This window comes from Corapipo altera, unplaced genomic scaffold (genome assembly GCF_003945725.1).
Source record: "Corapipo altera isolate COAL_440 unplaced genomic scaffold, ASM394572v1 61016, whole genome shotgun sequence".
NCBI lineage: Eukaryota > Metazoa > Chordata > Aves > Passeriformes > Pipridae > Corapipo > Corapipo altera.
In genome coordinates, this window is record NW_020885063.1 from 227,824 (window position 1) to 240,361 (window position 12,538).

Here is a 12,538-nt window from a genome sequence, read left to right on the forward strand (position 1 = left end):
CTTCCCACTCACCTTTGCTCACAACACTTCCCACTCACCTGAGCTCACACACTTCCCACTCACCTCTGCTCATACACACTTCCCACTCACTCCCCCACTTGTGTTCTCACTCTCACTTTCCCACTCAAACTCCCCCACTCACATTCACACTCCCCACTTGTCCCATTCCTTCACTCATTCCCCAGATCTCATTTCCACTCCTTCCACTCCCCCACTCACATTCACTCTCCTCCATTCACGTTCCCCCACTCATATTTGCACTCACCTCCACTGACACTCTCACAGTAACTCTCCTACTCCTAAATTCCATCCCCCCATTCCCTCCCTGCCTCACCCCCACTCGCCTTCCCACTCCCCTTCCCACTCCCATCCCTCCTCACTCCCCCACTCATATTCTCACACTCACACTCACTGCAGTGCTCACTCCTCCAATTTACACTCCCTCCTTGATCCCCCACACCCCTGCTCCCACTCCCATTCTCCCACTCTCTCTGTTCACGTTCCCTCTCTCACACCCCCTCATTATTCCACTCACTCCTTCCCCCTCCCCACTCACACTCACATCCCCCTACTCCTCACTCCCCCGCTCATGTTCTCACACTCACCCCTTCACTCACTCTCTTCCACTCTGCACTCACTCCCACTCACTGCTCTGTGCTCCCTTCCTCATATTCTTGCAGTTTGCAAGGCAGGAAAGAAGGATGAAAGGAAAATGTGAAGTGAGGAGAGAAAGAAGGAAAAAATGAAAGGCAGAAAAGTAAAAGGAAGAGGAAAAGTAGATGGAAGAATTCAAAAAAAGATGGGAGAAAAGAGGAAGAACAACTGCAGTATGGAAGGATAAAAAACGAGGAAAGAAGGAAAGGCAGGAAAGAAAAAGGGTGGGCAGAAAAAAAAGAAAGGCAAGAAAAAGGGAAGGAAAAGGAAAGATGGGGAAGGTGGGAGCAAAGAAAAGTTATGAGGAAAAGGTCAGAAAAGTCAAAGGGAGGGATAAAAAGGAAAAGCAAGAAGAAAAGTTAGGAGAAAGGAAGGAAAAGCAAATACAGGAACAAAGGGAGGAGGGAAAGGGGAGGGAAGGCAGAGGGCTGGTCACCCACACGTGCTGTCCCTGCAGGAGAGCAAAGGCTACGACTTCGAGTCGGAGACGGACACGGAGAGCATCGCCAAGCTGGTCAAGTACATGTACGACAACCGCGACAGCGACGACATCAGCTTCACCACCCTGGTGGAGAGGGTCATCCAGCAGCTGGTAATGCTGCCAGGGCAGGGATCCAGCACAGACACACACTGCCCAAAATCAGCAGCTGCCCTCCAGCACTGCCCAGGGCAGCCTGCCCGTGCCACCGCTGCAGGATGCTCGGGGGCACATTTCTGTCTCTCCTGCCTCTGGCAGTTCATCTCAGACATGCCTTTGGGTTTCTTTAATATTAGTCAGTACTCATCTGGAAAATGTCTCCATTTTGGGGCACAGCAGCCCTCGGAGGCTTCCAGTCCCTGGGATGTGGGGGGGCTGAGTGCGGGAGGTGGGAGCAGGCCTGGGAGAGATCGTGTGAAGGTGAGTCTGTGCTTCCAGTCCTTCCTGGAATCTGGGAGAGCTGCTGACCCCTTGTGGGAACTCCACCGCAGAGCCTCTGGTTCCACGTGTCAGTCCATGCCCAGCCATGTGCAGGAACAGGATCCATCACAATTTACCTCTCATCCCAGAGCACCTCGTTCAGGAGAGTTTTTCAGTGATTTCCCTGCCAGGAGCTCTTGTAGCAACAGGCCAAGAGCGTGTGTTGCTGGCAGGTTTGGCTCACCTGTACATTCTGTGCCACCTCACCTGGGCAAACACCCCAAGGTTTTGGTGCTTCCTTTGCCTTCGTAGGTCCCCTCACTGTGCTCTGAGCTGATGCAGGAGCATGGGGTGGGTAACCAAGGCTGTCTGGCTGCAGTGTCTCTCTGGGGTTCAGAACACTCATTCCATGGTTGAGGATGCACTGCTCGGGCTCGGGCTCGGGACATCCTTCCAGGGTGAGGGGGCTGCAGCTACAGGTGGTTCTGGAGACATCTGTGAAACCACCTGTTTGGTGTCTCTTCCTTATTCCCAGAAACATGAGAGCAGCTTCTGTACTGGGAATACTGAAATGGTGCCCAGGCCTCACGTGAAAGGATAAACAGTTTGTGTTTCTCTTGTTCCAGGAAGGTGCTTTTGCCCTTGTGTTCAAGAGTGTTCACTATCCTGGGCAGGCCGTTGGTACCAGGTAAATGTGGTAGAGGTTGTTTTTATCACACTGTATGTGCTGGGCTGAGACTGGCTGTTGTTTTTAATTTCCTTTCTCCTATTTTCCATCTACCATAACAGAAAATTCCCAGAGATATTTGAAAAATGTCTTGGTGACCAGCTGTATGACACCTGGTCTGGTTGTGATAAAAAAGCTTTGGGGTTTTTTTGGTATACTATGGCTGTGATTTGAAAGAAGATAGTTTTATCTTTTGCTTGGTGCTTGCCATTGTGGCAGCACTTGGGTGGGTCCTCCATTTGACCTGGAAGCTGAGCCAGCCCCATGTTCAGGTTTTCTGCCTGACTTTTACACATCAACATCAGCTGGGTTGGTTTAGCCACACATGTGCCTACACAGGTGTTGAGTTTTGGTGCCAGTGCCTGTTTGTGGGTACGTGCAGTGAGGAACAGTTCCCAGTTCAGGTGTCTGGGATTGCAGTGACCCTGGCAGAGTTTTCTCTGACCTTCAGACAGGTTCCTCACATCCTTGTGTTGTGTTCATTCCGAGATCCTCTTGCTCTGTTGTGGCCTCTCCTGTTTGCAGTGTCTCTGGGAGGCTCTGGAGGCTCAGCTGCCGTGCTGGGGTGGGCTGAGGGTGGGCTGTGTCTGAGGCTGTCCTGCTGTTCCTGCAGGCGAGGCAGCCCCCTGCTCATCGGCGTGCGCAGCGAGCACAAGCTCTCCACCGACCACATCCCCATCCTGTACCGCACTGGTGAGTGGGACCCCTGCCCCTCTCCCGGGCACAGGCACAGATCCTGCAGAAACCTGTGTGCCTTGGGATGCAGATTGTACTTTTAAACTGTTGTCTGTAAATCGTAAATTAAACCGTTATCAGAGATTTTTTTAAAGTAGGTTTTTAACAGGTGCTCTGCCACCACATCCCTCGTGTCACTCTCCAATTTTATAATCAAAGCTTTAATGTCCAGTGGTTGTAAGGAAAATACATCTTAATAGAATAAAATGGAATCATTGGATCACAGAATGGTTTGGGTTGGAAGGGACCTTAAGGCACATCTCATTCTACCCCCTGCCATGGGCAAGGACACCTTCCACTAGCCCAGGCTGCTCCAAGCTCCATCCAACCTGGTCTTGGGCACTTCCAGGAGTGTTAGAATAGTTCAGTACAGTACAGGTAACAGTATAGTTAAACACAGATACCCAGATATATATTCTGTGTGTGGCATATTGGCATTCCTAGAGCTGGCTGTTTTCAAGAACAAAAATGACAGAGCTTTATAGGCACAATCCCAAACCTTTCCCTCACCCCCCAACAGCACTTTTAAGCATCAGAATTGTCACACCCCGTTTGTGTGACAATCTGTATTTAACGTATATTTATGTTGTCTGTCTGTCTTTGTCTCACACAAGGGTTTTGCCACCACAGACACACAGTTACACCCTTGAAAGGGAAAAGGGACTGAGAATTACCCTGTAATTTGCTGTTGTCGGAAGGGTCTGAACCTGTTCAGTCCCTGGGCCTGGACTCGTGTTCTGAGCAGTGCAGGGATCCAAAGGAGTTGATCCAGAGCAATTGCTGTCCTGTGTCTTGCTGCTTCCTAACGGTGTAGCTGCTCCCTTGCTGCAAGAACCAGTGCCAGCAGCTTTGCCTCTTGGTTGTGTTGGATAATTAGCAGTAATGCTTTATGTGTGTATGTAACACTATGTTTATTTACTGAGTGTCTGAAGTTTGGTTTGTTTTTTTTTCCCAATTGCACTTCCAGCTGTACAATCTATGGATCATTCTTTTGATGGAATATCCATAAAAATGGAGGAAGGTGCCTACCAGAAAAAAGCTAATACTGGAAATTTCAGACAAATCCTCCAGTTCCTTAGGAAAGGAATCACAGATGACACAAAGATGCATTGTCACTTTAATATGTGGTTATTGCTTTCTGTGTAGGGTAGTGAAACAAGTGGGATAACCAGAATTCCTTCTTGATCAGAAACACCATGAGCAATACACAGGAAAATCCACCCACCATCCCATTTCAAATGTTGGGACATAATGCTCAGCATATGTGCAAAAGTGATGACAGTGCATGTTCCCTGCAGCTCTGACTACAGGAGGAAACAATAAATTACCTTAGAAAATAAAGCCCACTAAACTAGGAGGCTGCTAATAATCCTAATGCAGGCATTGTCCAAAATTCCTTCTGGAATTCTGCTTGTCAGAGCTGCATCTTCCCCCTGACTGTGGTGTGAGGCTGAACTGCAGCCTCTGGTCGAAGCATTAAAGTCGGCCTGAGGCTGGAACTTCTTTCCCTCTGCTCATTTATCAAGGTGAGCCATTTTTAATTCACATTAAGTACTTAACTTTTTTTAAAGGCCAACCCGTCACATGTGATGTGAGGCAGTGAGTTCACATCTGAAGCAGGGGAGCCCTTTTCTGTGAGAAAAGGGCTCAGTGGCCTCAGGCACTGGCAGCTCAGTGGGTGGGATCTCAGAAACCCCTCTTGCTGGAGGAGGAACAAGCCAGGGTTTGTGGAAAGGTGCACTGTATTCTCTGCCAAGAGCTGGTTTACCTGGCTGCAAACATCAGGTGAGATTTTGTTTCTTTTTAGCAAACACAGCTCTCAAGTGAGTGTGAAGTGTTGAGAGTAAAATTCTGAAGTCAGATTAACTTTAATTCCCAGGGACTTCAGGAACCAAAGTACCTCAGCTCTCAGGGAGGCTGAAAAACTCACTCCCCTGCCCATTCTTACTGTACCTGTGTTTATTCTCCATGGTGTCTCCACTTTTGATTCAGAAGGGAAAAGAGTGAAGGAATAAAGGATTATCTCTGTGTTGCTTCTAAATTCTAGTAAACAAGGGGTTGGTGCTGGAGAGCAACAATCCAGATTCTCTGTAGATAAATGGACAATCTGTGGACAATCCATAGATAACATAATAACCACAATTGGCTGATAATGCTCACTGCAACTTCCCAACCCCTCCTTGGAAATCACACACATACTGCACGTGTGTGTGCACAGTAAAAACATGTTCCAGTTCCAGCTCAGTGTAGAATCTGGAATAAAGGAAAGCAATGCAACATAATAAAGTCAATGCAGGAGTGTTGTATTTTGAGAAACCAAATTTGCATGTTTTGATCAGGTCTGGGTGCTTCTCTTGGGGAATGGCCACTAACAAGCAGCTCTGCTCTGTCATGTCTCAACACCAAATCAGCCTGTCTTGTCTCAACTCAACAACCAAGATGTTGTTCTCCTCATTTACTGACTTAATAACTCAAGTGGAGGGCTCTAAATCCTTGCTGTGTGGACCTTTCTTCCTGAGTACCAACATGAAAGCAGTATTTTTTCTTTACGTTTTCATTTGCAGAAGTACAAATCTAAACACCATGAGCTGTACTTACATCACTGAATCAGATCAGTGTCCAGTAGGTGAAACAACATCAGGATTGTGGAATAAATATAGAATAGAGTAACTTCAGTGCTGTTGTTCTTCAGCAATAGCCATATTTTGGTAGATAAGCTGATTAATCCACCCCCACCCTTCCCATACCCTGCAAATGATGTTGCTGGAGGCCAGTGCTGAGCAGTAGGTGTTGGGTCCTCATCTGCATTCCTGATGAGCTTCACCACTGAGAGGTATTTTTTGAGGAGGAAGATTAGAGAGTATTGGGAATTAGCAGAGTATTCCAGAAAGGATCCCTGGTGGATTTCTCTAAGGCTCAGCACAAGTTTTTCCGAAGCTGCCTCTCAGTCCTGTCCCCTCCAGCACTCCTGGATCCCTCCTGGCAAGAGCCCAGGACCTGCAGCAGGTCTGATTTTTGGATCAGAGTGAGGTGGGTGTATTTGATAGCACAGGAACAACACTGAGCACTTAATCCTGGATTTCCTGAGCTGTGTCTGACCATGAGCTCAGCCAGACAGAACTGGGCTTGGGTTACATCTGCCGTGCTCAGTGGAGCACTGTGGTTGCACAGGTGGCAGCTCTGAAAGAATTTCCCCAGTGCTGAGAATAATTGACAAAAAAAGAGCAATCCTGCTCCATTTCTGAGAGCCTCAGGAGAGTCAGTGAGGCAGGAGCAGGGGAGAAACTCAAAATCACACCCAGGGCAGGTTCAAGTGGGTGAATGTGGCTGCTCACGAAGCAGCTTGAATTCTCTGCTGGTGGAGCCACACAGAACTTCCATTTGAGTTTTTACTTACATTTTCCTCTACACTTAAAACCCTGCACTAACACTACACTTGCAGATTGAATTGGAAAGGACATAAACCCCTTGCAAGCAAACTGAGAACGGGCACAACACCACCAAGTGCTGCTGTGCTGCCCTGTCCTGTCACTGCTCCGCTCACTGTGACCACCCATGGGGATCAAAATAGTGCTTCATGTTGGTACTGAGCCTTGGGGCCTCTGTGGGTCTGACCTGTGTGGGCACCTGTGTGTTCACGTGGGCAGCTTCTGATCCTCGTGTCTTCCAGGGAAGGACAAGAAGGGAAGTTGCAGCCTGTCCCGTGTTGACAGCACCACCTGCCTCTTCCCCGTGGAGGAGAAAGCTGTGGAGTATTACTTTGCTTCTGATGCCAGGTAAGGTTCTTCAACCTCTTTTAGTGTATATAAAAATATGCTGTTTAAAGGTGAGACCTTGAACAAGAGATGGGGAGGTTGTGGTTTCTTTGTGAATAAAGGAAATGATGTGTATGTGGCCATTGCTTTACAAATATTAACAGAATCAGAGTTTCTGGTCAAGGAATGAATGCTCTCCTTGGAATAGTGGTGTTACCCTTCTTTGGGCACATAAGATTGATAAGATTTCCTAGTGATAGGAAACCTGAGAGAGCACTGACCTAAATTAACAGGACAGATGCTAATTACCAGGAGAATTGTGTTGATTCTCTTCACACATGCAATTCCTTCATCATCAAAGGTGTCTTACTGTAATCCCAGAGGGAGGAGAGACTAACTTGGCTGCAGCCTTAGCAGACCTTTTGGGATTCCCTCTATTAGGGAAATGAATGCTTGCTCCAGGAATGTATGCTCCAGCTACAGTGGTTGACTTCTGCAGCTCTTTTCATCAGGGTATTTTGGAGAGTCTTAGGACACCCTGATGTGTTCTGGTTTTAAAGCTTTTCAGTGACTTGCTCAAGGTCAGGACAAAAGCTACTAAAATAGGAAGCTGCTGTACCTGAGCTCAGCTGAGAGAGAGCACAGACTAAAACCTGGCCACAGATGTTAAACCCCTCTGGTAATGCCAGTATTGACCCTCCCCAGGTAAACTGCAGGCAGTTTGATAGTATCTAATTCTTGGGGTGCTTCTGAGCAGATCTCATTGGGCTATATCAGGGGGCCAAGCTGTCCCCAGTTCTGCAGATGGGGAAGATAAGCCACAGTGGCTTATCCCTGGAAAAACCAAGGAGGGAACCTGCTCCTCTGGCTGAGCAGCCTGTGTGCCAAGGCAAAGCAGTGTCCTGGCTTCACTGCCCAGCTCCTGATGGTCACATCCCAGTGCTGCACACACTGCTGTGTCTGAGGAGTGCAGAGTTTCTCCTTAAAGCAGGCACTAAAATTAATAATGAGCTGGGTGGAAAAAATCCAGTTCCATTGGCAGGGTGGGAATGCACTTTATGGGACTCGTCTGATTTTAAGAGAAATTCCTTTGAAACGAGCAACTTTCTCGGATCAGAAGCTGTGTGTTGGGCTGGGGAGGGGCTGCAGCTGTGGGAGTCTCACGTGAGTGCTGTGTGTCCCCAGTGCTGTCATCGAGCACACCAACAGGGTGATCTTCCTGGAGGACGACGACGTGGCGGCCGTGGTGGACGGGCGTCTGTCCATCCACCGCATCAAGCGCACGGCCGGAGACCACCCGGGACGGGCCGTGCAGACCCTGCAGATGGAGCTGCAGCAGATCATGAAGGGTGAGAGCTCCGGGGGTCACCTGTGCGGATGCACAGACCCTCCCTGCAAACACACATAAATGAGGCTGGAAGAGACCTCTGGAGGTCACCTGGGCCAGTCCCTGAGCCAGGGCCAAGCAGACCGGGGTGTTCAGGCAAACCAGAGTGTTCAGTCAAGGCTGGAGCATCTCCAAGGACAGAAGCATTTGGACAATGCTCTCAGGCACATGGTGTGACTCTTGGGGAGGGCTCTGCGCAGGGCCAGGAGTTGGACTCAATAATCCTTGTGGGTCCCTTCCAACTCTGCATATTCTGTGATTCTGTGAAATCCCACAGCCTGTCTGAGCACCTGCTCCTGTGCTTTATTACCCTCATGGGGAGAAAAGTCCTTATATCTGCTGGGACTTTCCCTCTTGCTGTTAACACAATAATGGGGACAGTTGTGGGGCTGAGAATTTTATCTCCTGCTCAGAGCCAGCCGTTTTTTCCAAGATTGATCCTTAGCAGACTTGCCATTCCGGATCTGCCCCTTCACTTACACCTTCTAGGAATTTGAATCGAGCTCTCGTGATGAGCTGATGCTTTGGCAGAAAAAGGAGTATCAGTTTAATAATCTCTGACTGGTAACTGGCCTGTTAGTGACTCTGCTCCAGGCTTGTCCCTATAAACACAGGAAAAATTTCAATTACCAGGAGGTAATTTAAAATTGAAGTTACCAGGAGGTAAAGTGTTCTAATCTGTTTTCTTTCTTTTTCTTCATAGGCAACTTCAGCTCATTTATGCAGAAGGAAATATTTGAACAGCCAGAATCCGTCGTTAATACGATGAGAGGAAGGGTCAACTTTGATGACTACACCGGTAATTGAGATTGAGCTCCTTCCTTTCTGACAGCTCAGTGTCCAGCAGTTCCTCACAGCAGTTACAGTGGAGGCAGCAGGGGATGATGTGGGGGATGAGAACCTTGCTGGTGTCAGATGGTGTGTGTGCCCCAGGGTGCCTCCAGAATTCCACCTGCTGGTGGCATGATCTTTGTGTGATATTTGTTTGCTGAGTAGTTGATGGAGATGGTAACACATCGTGGTAGTACCAGTGATCTTGGCTACCTGGCCCCCCTAATTTCCGTCTTTGAATCTTCTTACAGTGAACCTGGGTGGGCTGAAGGATCACATCAAGGAGATCCAGAGGTGTCGGCGTCTGATCCTCATCGCGTGTGGCACAAGTTACCACGCGGGCGTGGCGGTGAGCGAGGGCTGGGCTGGGAGGGGGCTCAGCTGGGCTTCAGCAGCAGGCACAGAGTCACAGAGCCAGGAATGGCTTGGGCTGGGAGGGGCCTTAAAGCCCATCCAGTCCCAGGGACACCTTCTACAAGCCCAGGTTGCTCCAAGCCCCGTCCAACCTGGCCTTGGACACTTCCAGGGATGGGGCAGCCACAGCTTCTCTGGGCAACCTGTACCAGGGCCTCCCCACCCTCACAGGGAAGAATTCCTTTCTGACATCTGATCTTAGTCTACCCTCTTTCAGTTTGAAGCCATCACCCCTTGTCCTGTCCCTCCATCCCTTGTCCCAAGTCCCTCTCCAGCTCTCCTGGAGCCCCTTCAGGCACTGGAAGGTGCTCTCAGGTCTCCCTGGAGAGTGCATGGTGTGTACCAGGCAGGTTAAGGACTGATTTCAGGTTCAGATGGAGCCAGTGCACTCAGGTGAATGAAGACCCTCATGAAAGCTGCAAACACCAGACTTGGAGTTACAGCAGCAGCAGGAGAAAAAAAAAGCTGAAGAACCTGAATACTTACGGAAATGTTGCCTGTGGCTTTCGTGGTTATAGAAAGCTTTAAAAACCAAAACCTGCTCTATTGTAAAAGACAGCTGGCAGGGGAAGGACAGTGCAAGAGCAGAATGCAAATGGTGCAGCAAGGCAGGGGCTGCCACGAGCCAGGAAGGATTTCCTGCTGTGATGGGATGGGCCTGCAGACATCCCTGTGCTTGCCCAGTGCAGCAGTTCCTCTCTGTGTCTCAGAGCAGCACTGGCTGTGCCTGCAGCCACAGTGGGGTTCTGTCCTCAGGGTCTGACCCCCCATGGGTTACAGGGGAGGGGTCTCTGGAGCCTTTCTGAGGGGTAGCTTGGCAGCCTGAAATGTTGCAGTTAAAAGTGCTCACAGCTTTCCAGAGGAATCCTTTCCTCCTCTCAGCAGTGCTGCAGAGCACAGTGATGGGAACTGACTGACAAGGGCCACAAGAGAACACGTTTGTCCCTCCTGATCAGCCCTGTAAGATAATTCAAACATGGACTAGCCAACAGCCTCTGGCCTGGCCTGGATATAGGTGCTGGTTTCTGAGTTCAAGGTACCGTCTGACAGAAGGACACCCTGCATTATATAATACATACTGAGGATTATATAATAAGTGAGACTGACTTGAGAACAGTCTCCCTGTGAGGGAGGAGTTTGTGCTGCCAAGGCAAGGGCACGTTACTGGGGGCAGTTGGTGACTTGAGTGTGGGCCTACTGAGTAACCAAAACATAACCCAGCACTGATGCTTACCTGGGATTTGGAGAGTAATATTTTCCAGTGTGTGGCAACTAGAAGGCTTCTTTGTGCTGCAAACACTTGGTTTTATAAACATGATGTCATACCTGCCATCTCCTCCTCCCAGACCCGGCAGGTGCTGGAAGAACTGACTGAACTGCCTGTGATGGTGGAACTGGCCAGTGATTTCCTGGACAGAAACACCCCCGTGTTCCGAGATGACGTCTGCTTCTTCCTCAGCCAGTCAGGTACAGCTCCCTGCACTCCTCCTGCCTGCACACAGCAGGGAGGGAGGGCAGGGGCAGCAGGGCCAGACCCTGGTGCTTGTCTGTGCTTTGCTGTGGGACCTGTGAGGGGAGGACTGGGCACACAGAGCCTGGAGATGGGGAGACCCAGAGTGGTTCTGCTCCCGTCCATCTGCAGGGTTTGGGTGGCTGGGCTTTACATATGGTAACAGTGGTTTTGTTTCCTTTCTCTGTGAGGAATTATTCCATCAATCAACAGACTAAAGCGTGCTGCTGAGCTCTGGGGAAAGGCAGCTCTTTGGAATAGTTGTAGTTCTCTAGTTAAAGCACTGCCATATGGTGGATTGGAGCCAATGAAGAAATGAAACTATTAGACACAAGTATCAAAAAATACAACCACCTTGGAATGGAGTAGGAGATAAAAGGCACACTGAAGCATAAAAAAAAGTATATGATGTGTATCATATTCATATTTTCAAAGACAACTGCAATACAAAAATACCTTGTTTTTCCCTCTTAGTTGCATTTACCATTTCAGATTTTTATGACTGATCTTCAGCTGTGACACTAAAACTGGTCATTGCTTTATCCCCACAGGTTAAAATACTCTTTTGGTAGCAGTTTTGTGTTCTCAGTAACAAGTGTTTCAAACTATCCTCTTTGGGGGGCTCATGGTCAAGTTCTCCCTGGGGAGAACTGTCCCAGTCGAACAGGGAACACTCCTTAGGGCACAGGAGGGGCTCCATCTTTCCCCTGAAGTGTTGGATATGGCAACCTAACAAAGATTTCCCTGGAACCTGAGCTCGCTCACCAGGCAGTACAAACCCAAAGTGAATACTGAGCTCAAAGAACTCTTTCCTCCCACCCACAAATGTGGTTCTGGCTGTAGATTCCCACCCTGCAGGACTTGCTGTGAGTGGAGCAGTGAGCAGGGCAGGTTTGGGCACCGAGGGACGAGGGCACTAAACTAACCTTGGAGTTTCTGTCCTCTGTTGTCACCTCGCATGTGCAGCACTCAGGGGTGTGTCCTTTTAGGACTAAAGCAAACTGGTGACACAAGCAGGGACACACAGCACCTTCTATTCTTATGCCATCTCTGAGATCAGCTCACGAGCAGCTCCAGGCATCCCTAATAAGTTTTTCCCTTATCCCTCCCTGCCCCAGGTAAATTTTTATTAACCAGAAAAAGGAAGAAAGTTGGGTTTGTTGAAGAAAATACCCTTTTTGTCCCCTTTTATCGTGAACCACATCAGAACACTGAGTTCTCCTTGCCCCAAGTCCCGTTGTTAGGTTTTGTGTTTGGTAGCTCTGCTTGTGCTGTGTTCAGGGCTCAGGCAGTGTGCTGGGGCTGGGGGAGCTGCTGCAGCAGGCACAGAGCTCCCAGAACGGGGGAAATGGCAGCAGGACCCAGCCCCTCCCTCCCTGTGTGCAGGTGAGACAGCAGATACCCTGATGTGCCTGCGGTACTGCAAGGAGAGGGGAGCCCTGACCGTGGGCATCACCAACACCGTGGGCAGCTCCATCTCCCGCGAGACCGACTGCGGGGTGCACATCAACGCGGGCCCCGAGATCGGCGTGGCCAGCACCAAGGTGAGCCCAGCCCCAGGGGGAGCCCAGCCCCAGGGGGAGCTCAGCCCCAGGGGGAGCCCAGCACCAAGGTGAGCCCAGCCCCA

At 49.5% G+C, this 12,538-nt stretch overlaps 1 protein-coding gene across 2 annotated transcripts in view; it reads left to right on the plus strand.

Annotated features, from left to right (window-relative positions):
* The window catches only part of GFPT1 (glutamine--fructose-6-phosphate transaminase 1), a 41,005-nt gene that overhangs the window by 13,147 nt on the left and 15,320 nt on the right, over window positions 1-12,538 (plus strand). For both annotated transcript variants that reach the window (XM_027669019.1, XM_027669018.1), the window contains exons 6-14: window positions 1,112-1,246; window positions 2,179-2,240; window positions 2,893-2,972; window positions 6,685-6,790; window positions 7,955-8,118; window positions 8,860-8,955; window positions 9,239-9,336; window positions 10,748-10,868; window positions 12,298-12,455. In XM_027669019.1, the coding sequence (XP_027524820.1) occupies window positions 1,112-1,246; window positions 2,179-2,240; window positions 2,893-2,972; window positions 6,685-6,790; window positions 7,955-8,118; window positions 8,860-8,955; window positions 9,239-9,336; window positions 10,748-10,868; window positions 12,298-12,455 (1,020 nt within the window). The remainder of the gene's footprint in view (window positions 1-1,111; window positions 1,247-2,178; window positions 2,241-2,892; window positions 2,973-6,684; window positions 6,791-7,954; window positions 8,119-8,859; window positions 8,956-9,238; window positions 9,337-10,747; window positions 10,869-12,297; window positions 12,456-12,538) is intronic.